This window comes from Varanus komodoensis, unplaced genomic scaffold, assembly GCF_004798865.1.
Source record: "Varanus komodoensis strain SLA01 unplaced genomic scaffold, ASM479886v1 scaffold5, whole genome shotgun sequence".
Lineage (NCBI taxonomy): Eukaryota > Metazoa > Chordata > Lepidosauria > Squamata > Varanidae > Varanus > Varanus komodoensis.
This window is the reverse complement of record NW_025336087.1, coordinates 4,140,854-4,159,789: the sequence shown is the minus strand read 5'-3', so window position 1 is coordinate 4,159,789 and position 18,936 is coordinate 4,140,854. Positions and strand designations below refer to the sequence as shown.

At 41.0% G+C, this 18,936-nt stretch overlaps 1 protein-coding gene across 1 annotated transcript; it reads left to right on the top strand.

Moving 5' to 3' along the window:
• The first annotated feature begins 980 nt into the window (after window positions 1–980).
• LOC123031653 (chondroitin sulfate proteoglycan 4-like) lies at window positions 981–13,584 on the top strand. Its single transcript, XM_044446870.1, has 4 exons — window positions 981–1,084; window positions 6,524–6,687; window positions 7,971–8,205; window positions 13,062–13,584. Exons 1-4 carry the CDS (start codon window positions 1,012–1,014, stop codon window positions 13,202–13,204), a joined length of 615 nt encoding a protein of 204 aa, XP_044302805.1. The 5' UTR covers window positions 981–1,011; the 3' UTR covers window positions 13,205–13,584.
• Window positions 13,585–18,936: the final 5,352 nt, after the last annotated feature.

Sequence of the window (18,936 nt, the reverse complement as noted above, 5' to 3'; positions counted from 1 at the left end):
TATCCCGCCCTTTCCTTTTTTTAAAGAACTCAAAGTGGCTTACATGTGTTCTTCCTCCTGCAGCAAGAACCCTGTGAGGTAGGTTTGGCTCAGAGTCTGCAACTGGCCCAAAGTCACCCAGTCGGCTCCATGGCTGAGCGGGGACTAGAACCAGATCGCCCGAGTCCCAGACCTGCACTCTTAACCACTACACCATCCATGGGCAGGGAGCCACTGTCAGGAATGCTGCAGTTCTAGGCATCCCTGTGATCCTTTGGGACTGACTCCCCTGAGCCTCAGCTAGCACAGCCAGTAATGAGGGATGATGGAAATTGCCGTTCAGCATCTGGAGGACCACAGCACTTCTCATCCCTGCTTGTAGTTGCATCTGGCACTGTGCAGGCATGGGCCTGGTCCCTTTCCACCTCCATTCTTCTTCACCTTGTGCTGTCCAGATGTTTTTGACGACAGTTCCCAGCATTCCTGACTATTGGCCATGCTGGCTGGGACTGAAGTCCCAAATTAGCTGAACAACCAGGTTGCAGAAGGTCTCTCTATGACCAACTCACTTCACTTCAGGGTTGAGTCCTACCAGCCATTCAAACGGAACTAAAGGTGCCGTTCTCTGCACTTTAGACCGCAAAAAGTCCTACAACCCCCAGCATTCCCTGGGGAATGCTCAAACTTGCAGGTCTTTTCCCGTCTCAACGGGAAGAGTTGAGAATCGCGCTCTTGGAAAATACTGAAGCGGATTCTTGGGTCACGCTCCGGCGGAGTCCATACTTGGGCAAAAGAAGGGGCGAGGAGCGCCAGATTGCACAGCCCAAAGGCCGCCCGCCTCGTGCTCCCCCCACCTTCCCTCGCCCCTCCGTGTAACCTGACCTGAGCAACAAGTACGCCAGCAGCAGCCGCGGCAGCTGTCGGCGGGCGGAGCTCTGATTCCCCGGCGCTGCCTCCGGGCTCTGCTCCCCGAGGCCGCTCGCCTTTCCCCCGAGAGGGAGGTGTGTATGGGGGGGTGGGGGAGGCGCCGGCATGGCCTCGGGCTGGCGTTGGACAAGCGCTTGGCTGCTCTTGCTGCTCGCTCTTAGCCGAGAATTGCTCGCAGGTAGGGCTTCCATTGCGTGCGTGCGTGCGTGCGTTTGTGTATGGCGGGGGGCAGCACTCTTTCTCCCTTCCCCGTCCCTGGCAAAAAAAGCTGCTGATCGAGCTGCTGCAGCGTCTGAAGCCTGAGCTGCTCCGACGGATTTACAGGGAACGTGGCCGCTCCCCGTTCGGCTCCCCATCTGCTGCCTCGCGCGCGCGCGCGCGCTCTCTCATTTTCTCTCTCCCGCGCACCTCCGTCCCGTCGCGTCCGCTCCTTCGGTCCCACGTAGGAGGGGCCGAGTCCTCCTCGCAACTTGCGAGAAGGCGGTGCAAGGGCCATACGGCGTCGCTTTCATGTGGCGGCGGCTGCCTTGGATCGTGCCAGCTGCATCCTGGCATCAGACACTTGTCTCGGGAAAAAGGCCAAATAGTTGCTTGTGTGCATTCGTTGTGGGGCGCGCTGCAGGCCAGGTGTAATGGGCGGGATCGGGGCAACCGCCACGGCTGCCAGGTGGAGGCTCGCTTGGGGTCCTAGTGTCGCGAAGGGAAAGCTGTTAGACACTGACCGCCGATAAGCCTGAGGGCGCAGTCCTGTGGCTGCTTAGATATTAAAAGCGCCCTGACAGCAGGGGGATGGTGGGAGTTGTAGGATTTTGTTCTTTCTAAGCAAGTATAGGATTGGTCTCTAACAGTTCTGTGGTGCCAGCGGTTCTCAAAGCCTTTTCTGAAATGGAATGAAAAGAGCTTGGGATAAGCAACCCAGGTACAGGGGAAGCTGCCATAGGTCAGTCTAGCCCAGTATTACCAACACTGACTGGCAGCAACTCTCCAGGGTTGTAGGCAGGAATATTTTCATCCATACCTAGAGACTGAATCTGTGGTATTCTGTATGCAAAGCATCTGCACTACCACCAAGCTACAGATTTCTGTAAAAGTTCCTTACCTGGTAACCTGCACATAATTCCTATTGGTGGCTAAGCTTGCCCCATTTTAGATGTGATTTTTAGGTACATCAGCTATTTGTGTAGCAGTTCTCCATTCCGGGGGAAGCATGTGCAAGGTCAGGTTTCCACATAACATTCTAAATTAAATCCCATAAGTCCATACAGCATTATGGAGGGGCCCTCATAAGACAGGCAATCATTGCCACTTTGAAGTTGAAGTGTAGAATGTAAATACATGCTGCATATATAATCAGAAGGCATTAAAAGGCTTTGGAAGGAAACCGAATCTATTAAAATCAGTCATCTTTTTCACTTGACAATAATGAGATTTTGAGTGCACTACTTGGATTCAACTCAGAGGTGCATAACTGTAGCAACTGAAGTTACTTGCAACATTTTCTATTAACTTTCTCTCACATCTTTCAGAGGAAACTCCAAATCTGCCTATTAAAAAACTTAAGAGCACTGGCTACCAGGTGTGAGAACTGTTGATGGGAAATTGATAGTTTGGCCATTTCCTGGGTTGTGCACAGTTTGTTTGTTTGCCATTCTGAAGAGCTATAACACCTCTTCTAACAGTTATTAGCAGTAAAAACCTTAAATTCAAATATGCTGGGATTTTTGGTGTTTTACCCTCCTTCCTTTTCCTGATCCCTGCCCACAATGGGCATTCCAGGATGAGGGAGTGGAGAGAAGATGTGGCTGCAGTGGAGACACTTGGGGAACTGCTGCTTGCAGATGTGCTTCAGTTTGGCTGATAATAGAAACAAATGACTTCAGTTGTTATGGTCATGTACCTCTGAATTGAATCCAAGAGGTATAATTTACTTGTTAAATAAATAAAATGGCATAAAATAAATAAAAATAAAATGACAATAATGGGATTTCAGTTATTTGTCAAGTGAAAAAAATGATTGATTTTTAATAGTTTTGCTTTTTTTCCCAGAGCCCTTTAATGACTCCTGATTAAATATACATAAGCATGAAGACCAGTTTACATTCTACACTTCAACGTTAAAGTGGCAATGATCTTCCATACTCCACAGGCAAATAGTATTGAGGCCCATTCATAATGCTGAATGGCCTAACGTGATTTAATTCAGACTGCTACTTAGAAATCTGATCTTGCTCATGCTTTCCCCAGAGTGGAGAACTGCAGTGGAAATAGTTCAGTCTAAATCCTGTTCAGACAAAGTACTTGCTTTCAAAATGGCATCAGCTGTTGAAGATAATGCTGGAAACATTTTGCAGGATTCAAGTTAGTTCACACTATGCCTTTTATAAAATCTACTGCACCGTGATGATGGCACGCTTCCAAGGTTTACAGGGCTTTCTGTCAGACAGGGTTGTGTGGAACTCAGATGCTTGCTAACATAGCTAATCTGATGAAAGGGCATGAACTCAAAAAGCAGATGCTGTGTGCTACACAGCGCTCATACTAACTTCTTAGCTTGTGTTCTGGGACTGTTACCACCCAGCCTAGAGGGCCAGACAGATTCTGGGTGAAGATACTGGAGAATACATACTGAAGATGTGTAGGGCCATCAGTGGGCTAGGCAATTCCCATTGCTGGGCTGCTTCCCCAGAGACCCCTGTGTAGACATCTAATCACATCACACCATTCAGCCACGTGACCAAAATGACCTCATGACTCAATTACAGGATGCACGTAGCCAAAGGGTATTAAAAATATTTCACATCCAAAACAAGTTGAGATAGAAAAGTGTCTCAGGAGACAAAATCACTTCAAGTGAGTGGCAAATATGAGTCTTCAAAGCCAAAATAGGCAAATACCTAGAAAGGGGTGGGTTAAACCTGGAAAATCGTGCAGAGAAAGTTATTCACCCACCCTTGAGTACAGGGATCTCAATCTGAACTGCATCCGCAGCAGGTATTTTGAATTTTTGTAACTCACCAGATTGCTGTTGACAGTTTTCTTGTGTCATACCTACTTTGGCCCACAATTGGGATAGTGAGGACCACTGCAAGCCTGATGTTTTGAAGAGCTATGCAAAGTATGCACTATGTACCCGTTTAACTGTATGTGTACAGAGCATAAGAAACAGCGTGACACAGAGGTTAATTTTGCAGCAGGAGAATTGTGACTCAGCCATGTAGTTCGTGGTCAAACTACACGTTATGTTAATTGCATAGTGGAAACATTTTGATTTTTAAAAAATGGCATTAAGAGGCAGATCAAAAGGGTTCTCAGGGTAGTTGCCTCTATTCTGTCATATGATAAGGTGCTAGGCAGATAAGCAGCTTCTCTAGAACCATTAATTACTGTTATAGTGTGTGGAAATTGCTGAATGATTTTCTCCTACAGTGTACTGATGATTATCCTGGTTGTTATGCTGCAAAGAAAATCTTCTCAGAGCAACAAAGAACAGCTGCATCCTTTAGCATTTTTAATGAACTGTTTGTGTTCAGTCATTCATAGAAACCCATGGTCCATCCCTGTGCGCAGATTTGATAGCATTTTTGAATCTTGAATAGCGCATCATGTAGTTGCTCTCTTTGTTTTGTTCAATCAATGGCAGTCTTGTGTGATTTATACTGATTGTCCTTTCAAAGATGTTATACTTTCCCCTCCCTCTGATCCTCAAGTCCGATCATCATTTTTTTTCCTGTTGAGTAACAGGAGGATAGAAGTAGCATTAGACACTCTGTTTTCTGAGAGACTGGTGACCACAGCAGCATGCAAATATGTAGCACAGAGATGTGGGTCAGATTTTCTTCAAATTTTGGCAATGTATTTGCATAGTGCATATCCATTGTGCTCAACACAGTTCAGATGCGGCCATAGCGATAATACATTACAATACAAGCTGCAATGCAACAGCTATGCAATTGCAGCTGATTTAAAAGTTGTCAACAGTTTCAATAACCAAAGGACATACCAACAGGTCAGTTAACAACATCCTCTGCCTATAATAATATACTCACAGTAAACAATTCACTAACAACTGATGTTAAAGGATTTAAAGATAAGGTACTCTCTTGTCATGAAACTCACAGCAAAAGGGAAAAGAAAAACAAGGCACTTCAAGTGTCAGAAAGACCCCTCTCTCACTGGGATCCTACATCCTAGGCCAAGCAAGGTCACCCTCATGCCCAGGGCAGCTTTCCTTCTGGCAGTGTCTTGGCAGGAGAGCCAGAATGAGGAATGTCTCCCTGGGGCACGTGTCTTTAGGGTCACTTAAACACCTTTGCATACACCAAAAATAGCAGCAACTGCCATAGGGCTCCTAAAGTTAGAGAAGCAGGTGGAAACAGCCATGCTTCAGTGGCAAACGTGGCATTTCTCTCACCTCACCATTTCTTCTGGAAGCACAGTGATCAAAATGCAGTGCACAGAGATGGGAGATTTGCAAACAGACTTTCCAGTGGTAGAATGAAGAGCTGGAGGAACCCTATTAGCACCATGCATGTATGGATTTCACTAAGGTCTCTCTAGCCTTCTGTACCTACCATTGTCAAGAATTCTTGCAGTCTGCTAGCGGATCAGAATTAGGGACACTCTGACCTTCCAGATGCTTTTTGACTCTGATTCCCATCAGCGCCGGCCAGTTTGAACAACACAACACATTACAGCTAGTGACATTTCGATATTGTCCTAAAACACATGAAACAATGTAAGGGCACATCAGCTTGTGCATGAATCAAGCACTACAGAGAAAGCAGGCAGCTTTAGCAGCAGGAGCCCTTGGCACAATTTTATTGTATATGTGAGAGAATCATGTGACTTGATTCCTAGCATATTTTAGTCCCCACCGCAGGAGTTTCCAGAATTCTTAAAATCCTATCTTGATTATTATAGTAGCTATTTGACCAAGGATCTCTTCATTTTTACAAGTAAATCATTGCTATGCACACATCTTTAAACCCTGCTTTGAATAATTATCATTGATTCTACTTTTCACTGAAGATAAAATTTTTATTCCTCCACATAGGCTCACTGAACTGGAAGAATAATCTCCACATTTGGTTAGTGCTGCCCAGTGCTTTTTTTGTAGGAAAAAAAATGGTGCCGGAACTCACGTCGCAGCCTGCAGTAAGCACACACACCAATTCCAAGCCGAGCTATCTCTCACTACCAGATAGCAGATCTCAGACACAATAGCAGCCACTATGTTAATGATGTTTGCTGCTGATCTGCTAGCCAAAATCACTTCATAAAATCCATTGAAAAAAGGTGCGGGAACGCCATTCTGCTGCTTTCTATGACAAAAAAAGCCCTGGTGCTGCCAATTCAATAAGTTTTGCAAAACTTTTTAGTGATTAGTGATACTGTTTTGCATCATTGCATGTAATGAGTAGTACTTTTACAAAGTAATAATATTTTATATTTTAAATCTCATAGTGAACCTTTTCAGAGTCATAAAACTAGTAGACTGGGAGGAAAAAACATTTCTTACTTCTGTTTGCCCTTAATTGTGGATGTGCCTTCTACCTGAAATGTTGGAAAACCATCTTATGTCAACACCCCATGATTTCCTTTGTTCTCTGCTCTTTAGCCTCATTTTATGGAGACAGCTACGTGCAGTTAAACATTGCTGAATCATCTTCTACAATATCACTGAAATTACATTTTCAAACAAGTAAACCAGATGGATTGCTTTTTCTTGCTGCGGGAAAAGAAGCTTACTTTTTGGTGGAATTACATTCTGGAAATATAAACGTAGGTTTTATAATCATACAAAGCTGCATCACAATGATTTAGACCCTTTATATATTTAACTCAATACTGCATTCTAAAGAATGTTTTGTTGTTTTTCTTTTAGTAGAAACAAGGTAATTTAAGTTTTACCAGTTCCAGTTCACTTAGTTGTTATCTCAAGGATAAAACAGCAGCACATTTTAATGCCATTAATAAATACATCACTAATAAAGACAGCATAGTTCAAGGTGTAGTTACTGTATTTTAGAGTAAGTCTTGGATGAGGAATATGTGGCCCAGCCATTATTTCTGTTCTACAACTCCTATCAGCTCCAAACCCTTGGACAAATTCATCACAAGGTCCAGATCCATTAGCACTCAAAATGCTTACTGATAGATGGAAGCCCACCATTGTACTTTGTAAAGTACTCAAGGTGGTTTATTTCTTTTTTCATAGTGGTCTGGTTCAAACACAGGGCTCAACCATGGTTTACAAGAACATGGCATGGCAAGGTTCTGGCTCACCCACTCCTCCTCCCTTGCCTCCTCCACACACAAAGGGAAGAAGTTGAAACTTTATTTTGAATAACCCATTAATTTTTGTCCTCAGCAAGTAGCTCATTGGGAATTGCTAACATAGCAAAGGTCTACGAAAAAACTGAGGTCTTATATACAGCTAAGACTCTTCCTGTTTTAGTAGCTGTAGTTGTTTCTGATACCTCATTCTCTATGCATGCACTTTTTCCCTCCTCATGAATAGACCCTTGTTCCTGAATAGAGTTCAGGCAAACAGGTTATCTGACTATCAGGCAAATAATCCATGTCTTCAACCTGGTCTGCTGGTGGTGGTGCTCCTGAGGGCTATGCTACAAGGGAGGAAGGTCAGCAACCATGGTGTGGTTTAATATAACCTGCCATGGTTCTGAAAAATGGCTTGATCCTAGATGATTTGATATAACTACAGTTAGAACGAGCCAATGTCTTGAAAATGGATAAAATGGGAAATTACAATTATTTCACAACCAAGAGCAGGAAGTTTCACTCTCCCTTTGCATGCAAGGCAGGAGAGCGCAAGGATCAAAATTTCTTGTTTTTATTATGCTAAACCATGTCTGCCTGTTTTCTCAGGATCAAAACTAGGCATATATGTCCCAGTCTCTGTACAGTCTGTATTTTAGATACTTTCCCATTCCTAAGCATCTTGATAAGAGAAAAATGTTTCATACATGTAGTTAATTTGATTAACCTTTTGTTAAATTATTTCTTGACTCACTGGATGATATGAATTATATTTCTTTTTGCAGGTGAGACTCAACTTTGGAGGAGGTGAACAAGTTCTCTCTTCCCACTTGAGTTCCCAGCTAAATGATTTAGTGTGGCACCTTCTGGAAGTCCATCATGAAAGAGATAATATTGCCTTAGTAATAGACAATAACTATCAAACTAGTACAAAACTGTTAGGTACTCTCTTTGAATTAAAGATTGAACATGGCATCTTCGTTGGTGGGAGTGGCGAGCTTCGTTTTCCCTATTTTGATGGTGTGCACGCTAATTTTCGAGGATGTATGAAAGATTTGCTATTCAACCACCATGACATCCTAGCATCCCTAAGACCTTCTAGATTTAAAAAAGTGCATGAAGTGTCACTGAGCTGCAGTGAAGAATTTTTTGCAGGAGATGAGGAGCCTATTAGCTTCTTTAGCTCCAAGTCCTATGTTTCTTTTCCTCGGTGGAATGTCAAGCCAGAAGGAGTTTTGGCATATACAGTGCAAACCACAGCTCAGAAAGGCTTGCTACTCTACAGTTCTGGTACAGGGGGAGATTTTATTGCAATGGAAATTGAAAATGGTTGTATTAAAGTTCATGTTCGAATGGGTGATAATAGAATTCAGCTTTCTTCTCTCAGGCCAGTCAATGATAGCCGGTGGCATCTTGTCAAACTGAAATTTTTTGCAAAATATATTGAGCTGACAGTACAGAAGGAAACTGTGAAAACACTGCTGCCTGCACACAGTGTACTTCCTGTTCTTGAGGGAGCCCTTTATATAGGTGGAATAAACGATGCCATCCATGCAGAAGTTCTGAAATTGGGCTTAGTTTCAGTTTCTGGAAGATATGCTCAAGGGGGATCATTCAGAGGCTGTTTGAAAGATCTGAATGTTGACTCAGAAAGGAATTCCTTTAAAAATGTTCTAGTGACTAGGGATATTTCAGTTGGATGCAGAACTGAGAGTGACATTAGTACAAATGCTAATGTACCTATTGAAATCCTGCTTGTTGGAACAACTCCCATTTCAGCCATTAGCAAACTCCATGGGCAAAAACGTCATGTTCAGTTTTTGGTCGTTAACAATTTGATTGTTCCAGAAGGTGGACAAGCAGCTCTTGAATCTAAGCACATAAAAGTCAATGTGGAATTCAAAAAATTGGGGATTCGCCAATCGCAAATTCTTTTTAAAATTAAAAGCCACCCTTCCCATGGGCATTTGAGGTTGAATGTTGACCCAGAGCAGGAAGAGTCAACATTTACCATGCTAGATTTGTGGCAAGGCAGAGTTTTGTATGTCCATGATGGTTCTGAAGAAAGCTATGATTATTTCACTTTCTCCATTTCTACAAGCAGTAAAAAAGAGATGCCCCCAAATCTTCAAGGAAACAAAGAATATATGTTTACCATTACAGTAAGACCTATTAATGATGCTCCAGAACTCACACTCCCAAATGGAAACTTGTTTTTTCTCTTAGAATACTCAAAGAAATGCCTGAGTGTAGATTTGATAAATATTACAGACAGTGACACAGATGCTGCAGCTCTCAGTATTTCGGTCCTTGGGAGTTTGAATGCAGATGCAGGATTTCTAGAAAATTCCAAGAGTCCTGGAAAGAGTATTTGTACATTTTCATACACAGACTTACAAAATGACAGTATTTGCTTTGTCCACACTGGAGTTAAGAACTCTAGGATTGTTCTGAGAGCAAGTGATGGGGAGAAAATCAGCAACACAGTTGTGTTGCGTGTTGTGGCTGTACCCCTGGAGTTTAAATTGGTCAACAACACAGGAGTTGACATGCTACAAGGCAGTGCAGCTTTGATCAGACTCAACCATTTGGCCTTTGAAACAAATGCCTTCCAACAAGACTTGGAGGTACGATATGAGATCACAGAGCCACCCCACTATGGAGAAATTCAGAAAAAACAGCCTGGTGGAGAATGGAAAAAAACAAACTCTTTTCCCCAACACTCTCTTGAAAGGGGCCGTGTGAGGTATGTTTCTACCTTCAAAGAAATGCAGCAGGATAATGCCCTTGAATACTTCAAATTTAAAGTCGGGATTGGCAGCAAAGTAAGTGAAGAGTTTCTGTTTCCTATTATGGTGAAATGGTTACGGTATAATTTCCTGAGACACGTGCCATTAGTGATTGATAAATCAGAGAGAGGGTACCTGAGCTCTGAAAACCTACTTGCTGTGATAGCACAAGTGGAAGTGCCAGAAAATGAACTGCATTACAGATTGCAGTCCTTGCCTGAGAAAGGAAAGATACTACTTAACAATGTCTCTCTGCAAATAAATTCAACCTTTAGTCAACAGGACATTTCTGATAAGAAAGTAGAATATCAGCTGATCAGTAGGCCCCTTGAGGATACTCAGGATTCATTTCAGTTCTTGATTTCTACACAATATGTGATATCAAATGTCTATGATTTCAAAGTCAGCATTAAAACAGACCCACGAAGCATTCTTCTGACAAACCGTGGTCTCACTGTTACTGAAGGTGAAGGAAAATTGATAACAACATCAGAATTATTTGCACAAACTCTTGACAATAAAACCTTCCAGTATAAAGTCACCAGGAGCCCTCGCCATGGGAAGTTAATGCTGATTAATTTTTCTGATTCTCCAGAACGTAACAATAACCTGAGCTGTTTCACGAATCAGGATATAATTGGTAAACGCCTTATGTATGTACATGATGATTCTGAGACACAGTATGATGAAATTGATATCACTGCAACAGCTATAAAATATGGAGAACAATTGATCGCAAACATGGAAACAGAAGCCCCCTTATCAACTGAAATAAAATTTAACATTTCCATCCAGCTGAAAAATGATGAGAAACCAGTCCGTGTGGTAGATAAGGTATTTCATGTTGTTAAGAATGGAAGGAAACTATTGACCTTGGCTGATCTTTGCTACCATGATCCTGACACTGACTTTGATGATAGCCAGTTGTTGTATACCAGGCGTGGCATTCCTAATGGCGAGTTGGTTCTTGTCAATGAAACCTCGCATGGATTGTATCAGTTTAAGCAAGAGGACTTGGCACAAAAACGAGTCCTGTTTATCCACCATGGGCCAGACTATGGGCGCTTTGTGCTGTTCATAACTGATGGGAAACACTATACATCATCACTGCTAGAAGTAAGTGCTTCTAGCCCTTACATCCGCCTAGAAAACAATACAGGATTATTGATCCAGAAAGGAAGAGAAGGAACCATCACTGCAGCAAACTTGAGTGCTACCACAAACCAAGACATTAGACGTGATGATGAAATTGTATTTGAGATGTTTACATCTCCGAGGCATGGAAACATCTTTGTAAATAATTTAGCACTGGGCACTTTCACGCAGCATGATCTAAAAATAGGACATGTGACTTATAGGCATGATGACAGTAACAATTTGATCGACACATTTAACTTTACAGTTTATGCTAAAGGTGTCCAATTGGTGGCTGAAATGAATGTCTGTATATTCTTGGAAAGTCATCAACGTTCACCAGTGGTAGTACATAACAGCAGTTTTTTGGTTGAAGAAGGAAAGCCAGTTAAAATCAATAAAGGGAAATTGCTGGTAAGCTAAGCATGTGAATAATGCATACCAAGGTATACTAAATATTTTTTCTTTTGTGCGGTGTGGACATCATCCATCCTAAACTGAACATTAATGATCTCTGCAACAAAGTAGTTGTGGGAATAGATGCTGCAAAGTATGCAAAAACTTGCATACTTACTTCACTATATAAGTAACAATTATTGATAATTTTGACTTGAACATAATTCAGTGATGTAGTAACTATTGCCCCATAATTTCATGCTTTTGGAAAAACATCAGAAGCTGAGATACTGTTCTCAGGGAAGAGCATTACTTTACTTAAAATTAACTAAGGGTCAGGTGGATTATAAAACCATTTGCAATGTGATCCAGTCTGGCTGCCTGTAACTCTAAATCTGGTATGTTTACTAAGGATGACTAGAAAAAACTTAGCTGATTCATCAAACTAATTCAAATTAATTTATTATAACTTTGATTTAGTTAGATCTAAATTTATCCAGTTTTTAATTGATTGGCAGAGCAATGCTACTTACTGGTGGGGTGGGTGGTAGAGGAGAGAACAAGGCTTGCTGGATCACAGTATTTAGGGTGAGAGTTGGGTGAGTGTTTTTTGAGTTACTGTTTTGTTGTTTAGTTTTTCCTACTGAAATTGAAACAATGAAATCGAACCAATGGGAGGGAATTAGTTGCAAAGCCTGCTTGGGGTCATGGGGAAACAAGAGGGGGAAGGATCCTTTATATTAACAACTTCCCCGATCTTCCCTGTGAACCTTTTGTTCTGGCCACTGCTGCTTGCAGGACACCTCACTCAGCCATTCAGCTCAACTTGGTACTGTGGACCATGGGGGCATCGGCCTGCAGAGAGAAACATCCAACCATTACCAGCCATCTGCAGAAGCTTTGGGCTGCCGTCTATGCATAAATTGTTGAAAACTTAACTAAAACAATGGTTTTGAAGGGAAACAAAAATAATTCCTTTGGTTTTGGATGACACATACCAGTCTCCTTTGGCCAGCTTTGAGTTACTTCCATCTCCTTACATTGTTTTGTACTCCCAAACTTAGTAATGCCTTCTGTTTATTTCTCCATAGCCCTGAAGCCCATTTCTGTTGTCACTTGGCCTGAATTTACCATTAAAGGGAATAATGCTTCCTTTCCTGATATTCATATGGGACAGTTTTTAAGTAAATACAGTATGGTTTGATTCCAAACCCGTGAATACTAGAAATGTATTTCTTACAAATAAAAGGCAAACTTGATAAAACATTTTTAAAGTCGGGATAGTTCAGTAGCAGAGTGCATCCATTGCATGCAGATAGTTTCATATTCAATGCCCAGTTGTGTGTGTGTGTGTGTGTGTGTGTGTGTGGAGGGGAGGGGGGGTTGTTGCTGTTAAACAATCCAGTTTCTAAGAATTCTACTTTAAAAAACATAAAATCTCACATATCAACAGAGCCCCTGAAAAAGGACCTGGTCTGAAACTGGAGAGTCAGTGTAAGTTAGGATGGATGGCACTGGCTGAGTCTGACACAATATGTCCACATCATGTGTTCATAGGCTGCACCAGGATGCAAATTGTGTACATGCACAGTTTAGCAACAGCAGTTGTCAAACAGATGGCACCTGTATCTCTACAGTGGCAGAGATGTCTATCCTGGTCACTGCACCAGCCAGTCACTTTGACTAGGAACTTTGGGTAAGTTCAGGGAATTATGCCAAGATAGCTGAATGTTTTGTGCTGTATGTACTAAGGATTCCACATCAAAAGCTATAAATGGAAGAAAAGTTTTTAATTGTGTGTTTTTGATTAATTCTGCATATACTTTTTAAGGTTGTGCATGAAAACAGTTTGCCATCAGAAATAGAGTTCAAAGTACAATCACCTCCAGCCTACGGATACCTTCGGAAGTTTACTTCAGAAGAAGGCTACCTTGGAGCAGAAGAAAATCCAGTTTTGTGTTTTACCCAGCAAGATATCAATGATGGCAATATCCAGTATGTGCAGACTGTTTCCAACCAGCTCCAAGACCAGTTTTCATTGGATGTGACCAATGGCATCCGGGGAGTCAGTGGGATAGAAATTGTTGTAGACATCATCCCAAAGCTGATCCCACTAGAAGTGCAGAACTTCACAGTTGCTGAAGGAGGTCTGAAAGCCCTAGAAGAAGATTTTCTTAAAATACCTAATAAACATTTTGTGGGGGTCAATTGTGAATTCCATTTAATTGGGCCACCAAAATGTGGTCATATTGCAAACTCCCACTTCCCTGGAGTGGCACTAGCTAAATTTACAAAAAAACAGGTAAAACATAACTTTTGTTTTAATTATTTTTGTCATCCCTCTGCCCCCCAAAAAGAAAACCAATATAAATTATCTCTTGGAAATTATGTGTGGTAAGATGATCTGGATTCCACTGAGCAAAATACATTACTTATAAGAAACTTCCCATATTTTAAAAATGCATAGCAAATTTTAACTTGGTAATATAAAATAATAATTAGTTAAGGAATGTATATTGACTTCCATTATTGTATATAATAGTTTATATAAAAGCTGAACATAATATGATGAGATAAAATGACAATTGTTGAAGAACTGGAGCAAAACAAATCTTTCAGATTGATTTTTGGAATGTGATGGATTCTTAATGTGGTTACTTTCCTTTTTCAGGTGGAACAAGGTTTAATCTTCTATGTTCATGATGACAGTAAGCAGCTGCTTGACAATTTCACTATCGTAGCAAACAGCACAGAACTGTGGAAACACAGCTTGCCTCAAATTATATTTGTGACCATTACACCAGTAAATGATGATGCCCCTGTTATAAGGAGAAACAACATCTTTCGGGTAAGTCCTGTTCAACCTCACATTCTAAATTTTTAACAGATTAACTATAACTACCTAGAATTTCGGGTGTCATTATCGATTCCTTAGATTTGTTATGCAGGTGTGAAAACTATTACTCATCTGTGGGGTTACTGGCATGAAGAAAGGCTTCTTACACTTGTATACAATACGCCTGAACTGCCATTGTATTGAACTGTGTTTTCTTTTTCTGTTGCTGAATTCAAAGGAAATTCTAGTTGTAATTTACTTACTATAGTGTGGCCTGTACCAAGTGAAAAGTCTGAACCAGGCAGCTCCAGACTTTCATTATGTCCCTTATTTAAAAAATAACTTGCTCACCTTATGAGCCCGCTGTCATCCTTCACTGCTGGCTAAGATGGCCAGGGCTGATGGGAATTGTATAATCTATGGCTTGGATTGAAAGGGGTGGGGGATTCATCAGTGTGTGGTAAAGGGAGGGTTATGTATGCACTTCTCTGCAGCTTGGCACATAATTTCTCAGCAGCATTGATAGAGTTCTTTTGACCCCCTCCCTGCAAAATGCTCCAGGCTGTGCAAGGGGAGAAATTTTAGTTAAGAATGTGAGTGGGAAACAAGGAAATAAGTCTCCCCTTGCCATGTTCAAATTCAGAATCATTCCTTTCACAGCAAACCTGTAATTAATATTATCTATCTATCTCAAGAGGATGAAGCAACATTTATATAGTAAGTACAATGTGTAGTTTGTTGCTTAGGGCTGCTCCAGACAACAATTTTTCTGGCTCATCCTTAGAAAGAACTACCATTTTATTTTATTACATTTTATTCCATTTAATAGCCACAGTTCTTGGGGTAGTTCAGAATGATTTAAAAACTACAGTATAAAATATAAGTAAAAACTAGAATAAAACCTAGCAGCAGTACAGCTATTTTAAATACGTTACTGAATTTAAAACCATCTGAAACTAAGTTCTGGGAGGAATTCCTGGGAAAATAAGGTGTTCATCTGGTGCCAGAAAGAGTACCAGGCAAGTCCCCCTGGGAAGTTCATTCCATAGTTGGGGGAACCACAAAGAACAGGTCTTTTTTTAGTAGCCACCCACCTGACTTCCTTGGCAAGGGTTTCCTCAGAAGGACTACAGAAGATGAACTCAGGGTCTGGTCAGGTAAATATGGGAGCAGATGATTCTTCAGATTACTTAGTTCCACACTGTTTGGGGCTTGGACTATTAATATGAGTACTTTGAATTGGGTCAGGACATGAACTGGAAAAATACTAGCCTAAAATACTAGCCTGACCTTGGCCAGTCCCTGTTAACAATCTTGCTGCCTGCCCTGTTTTGGACCAGCTGAATTTCCTGAACCCTTTTGAAAGGCAGCCCCATTGCAGTAATCCATCTGAGAGGTTACCAGAGTGTGGATAACTGCAGCTAAGCTATCCTAGCTCAGTTAAGGACATAGTTGGTACATTGTTCTAAGCTGATAAAAAGTGCTGCATGCCACTGAATCTGCCTGTGACAGTACTGATCCAGGAGCACTCCCACACAGTTAATCTGATCCATTTAGGAGGTGTGCAGCCTCTCCAGAACTGATTTCATATCATCCCCCTGGGGAGGCAAACCTTCCACTTGTCTGGATTGAGTCTCAGCATATTGGTCCTCATCCAGTTCAGTACTGTGCCCAGACGCTGATTCAGAACAGCCACTAAATGATCTCGTTGCATGAAAGTGTAACTCAGGAAGTGGGGACTTTGGTGAGTTCACAGCAAATTCCCACTCTGATGTGTCATCTAAATATGATTGCTCTGTTTATATGGCAATGAATTAGGCAAACATTCCTGATCTTTCTTCTTTTTAAACATCAAACCCTCATTATAACATTCCTTAATTTTTTTCATGGCTAGTTTTCTCCTGGTGTTCACAGAGTTTGCCCACTATTCCCTCTACAATATTTGTGACTTTCCCAGATCTGAATCCTTTCCGACCTGCTCAGGTGCTTCTTGATATTCTTAAATTGGTGTAGTGTAATCCAGTGTTGTCCTGATGTTCTTGGATTGCAACCCTCATAGGCCCTGGCTAGTGGTCATGCTAGCTGGGGCTGATGGGAGTTCATATGTAACAACATCTAGAGTGGCTTGGATACCCTACTGCTATACTGATTGGCTGCTTAAGTTACATTCTTCTTTTGCACAATGTCTCCTTTGAAACTTTTCCTCACTTTTTCCTTTTGGAAGCTGCAGTCTTTATATATCCTTTTCCCAGGAACAGGGCTTATTGAACTCTGCATACTTCTAAGTCAATAGCCTAAAATGTGTAACCTTCAATAATGATTCCAAAGCCCATTTTAGTAAAAATGCAATCACAGGCAGCACTGTATGTTATCATGATGCTAACGATACTGTTCTAGGACAAATTAGTGCTGGTGCAGCATCATTTTTGTTTTTGGATTCCTCTCTTGTAAGCTGTCCAGAGACCTTTTATAGTAATGGACGGCATAGAAAATAAATAAATAAAAATTAGCAGTTGCTAGGCAAAGGGAATCAGCAATTTCCACCAGATGTTGGTGGTGGTAATTTCCTGCAATTGGTGCTCTTCTGCTTTGCCTAGCAAGCACTAACGTTGTGGTGCTGACCTTGGTTTATCCTGGAACTATGGAATACTGCTCTGTGTCACAGCAGATGATTAGTGAATTAGCCTCTTGGGATACCGTGTGTGGCGGGGGGATGTGTTTTAGATCATTAAGGCTGTGAATAATTTTTTCAGTAGAGCTAGGGTTCTATATCTTGCCTACTTTAAGTTAACACAAGTGACTGCTTTTTGCTAGATGGGGTCATTTCAAGTATAGATAATGCTAATTCGGCTATTATACAGTAGTTTAACCACAAGGGGGCCGTGTTTCCATGTATGTGGAAACTTCTCCAGTCATCAGAAATGGCTCTGATTATTGTAGTATTTAATTTAAATGTCCGTTAAGAAACCATGAGCACAGCAGACTGCAGTCCTAAAATGTATGCAAATAGAATCAAACTCCATTTAAAGCAGCAGTTAAAATTTGCTTGGAAGTTCTGTTTCTAATTCTAGTTAGCTGAGCTATGGATAAGCTTGATTATCCTTAAATGCTGACATCCATTTGTATGGTGGCAGAATGTATGGTGTTTTTGCAGACTCCCACAAGCAAAATCATAAATAAATCTTCGTATCGTATTTTCAGAGGATGAAAATAAAAGAGAGCATATATTATGTGAGCATTTTGTTTTTGCTCTGTTCTTAAAATAGCTGATCCATATCCTATATAATAGAGGTGGATGTTGGACATAGTATATTGAGAAGCTATTTCTAATACATCAAAATGCAAATAATTTCTTTTTTCTTGGTTATGCTGTCTAAGGCTCCTGGAGGCAAAGCATTTTTATTTTGCAAGGATCTGGCACATAATGATATAATGATTTTATGCATGCACTAGTAAATTATTGAATGCTTTTTTCATAATACACAATGTAATTGGGTTGTTAGCTACCTCTGAAGTCCTGGAGGCTGTTGTTTTAATTAGTTAGAAGCTCTTCTACAGATATGGAACCCTTGGCTGGCATTATTCAAGTCCAGCCGATAGCTGCATCATTAATCTATCAAAACAAATTCACATCAGTAATATTTATCTCATATTGACACAGTTCAAGATGCAACTTTGCCAGATACCATCCATCCTGTTTGAAAGAGACTGGAGTTTCATACCTACACAGCCCAACCAAAATAAATGGGGATCATGCTTTGGGAGATTCTTTCAGAGATTATTATAATTTTCAGCATGTGTTAAGTTGGATTGCTTAGAAGTTGGTCATGACTTTGACCCCCCCTGAACCTGGGACTATGATGAATCATGGGGAAACATCAATTTCAATGAGACTAAGGATGTCTGACCTCTTCAGGACCCAAGTGTGCATGTGGGACAATACTGGTCTTAGATGGACCAATGACCTGACTTAATAGGACAGCCTCCTTCACTCCTGTGTCCAATCATTAGCCTGTTAATTTTTAGAATGAGATATCATGTTAATCTATAGAATGAGAATGCTAATTATTGTAATGCTTCTGTTTTCAATGCAAGTATTTACACCACCATGACAATAAAGGGGAGCTATGTACACAGGTTTTTAAAATCATCACAGGGCATAGAAATGTTTAGTTGAGGGAAGCAACTACTATCAAGAAACTGGTCTTCCATCATAAGCCAGTACTGCACAATATAAATAACTTTCTGCCTTTCTGTACAACAGCCTTCATTCATTCTCTGTTACTCTAATGTCTTAACCTAAACACAGATTAAGTGATCAAATGTCGCCATTAAAGTATCATTTTTCCCTTAGCAAATGCATCACTGGCTATCGTTTGACTTAAAAATCAATAAGAGAATTAACTTTGTCAATGAATGTTGCTTTCCCTTTAGGTATTGCATGTAATGGGATGGCTCAACCTTTAAAATACACTGCATTACTTAGGGGCAAATAAACTATCAAAATGAAATCTGAGATGACAAGCATGTACAAATAATTGTATGAAAAAGGCATAAGAAAGCATATAAGGCTCCCACTTAGATTAGAATATTATA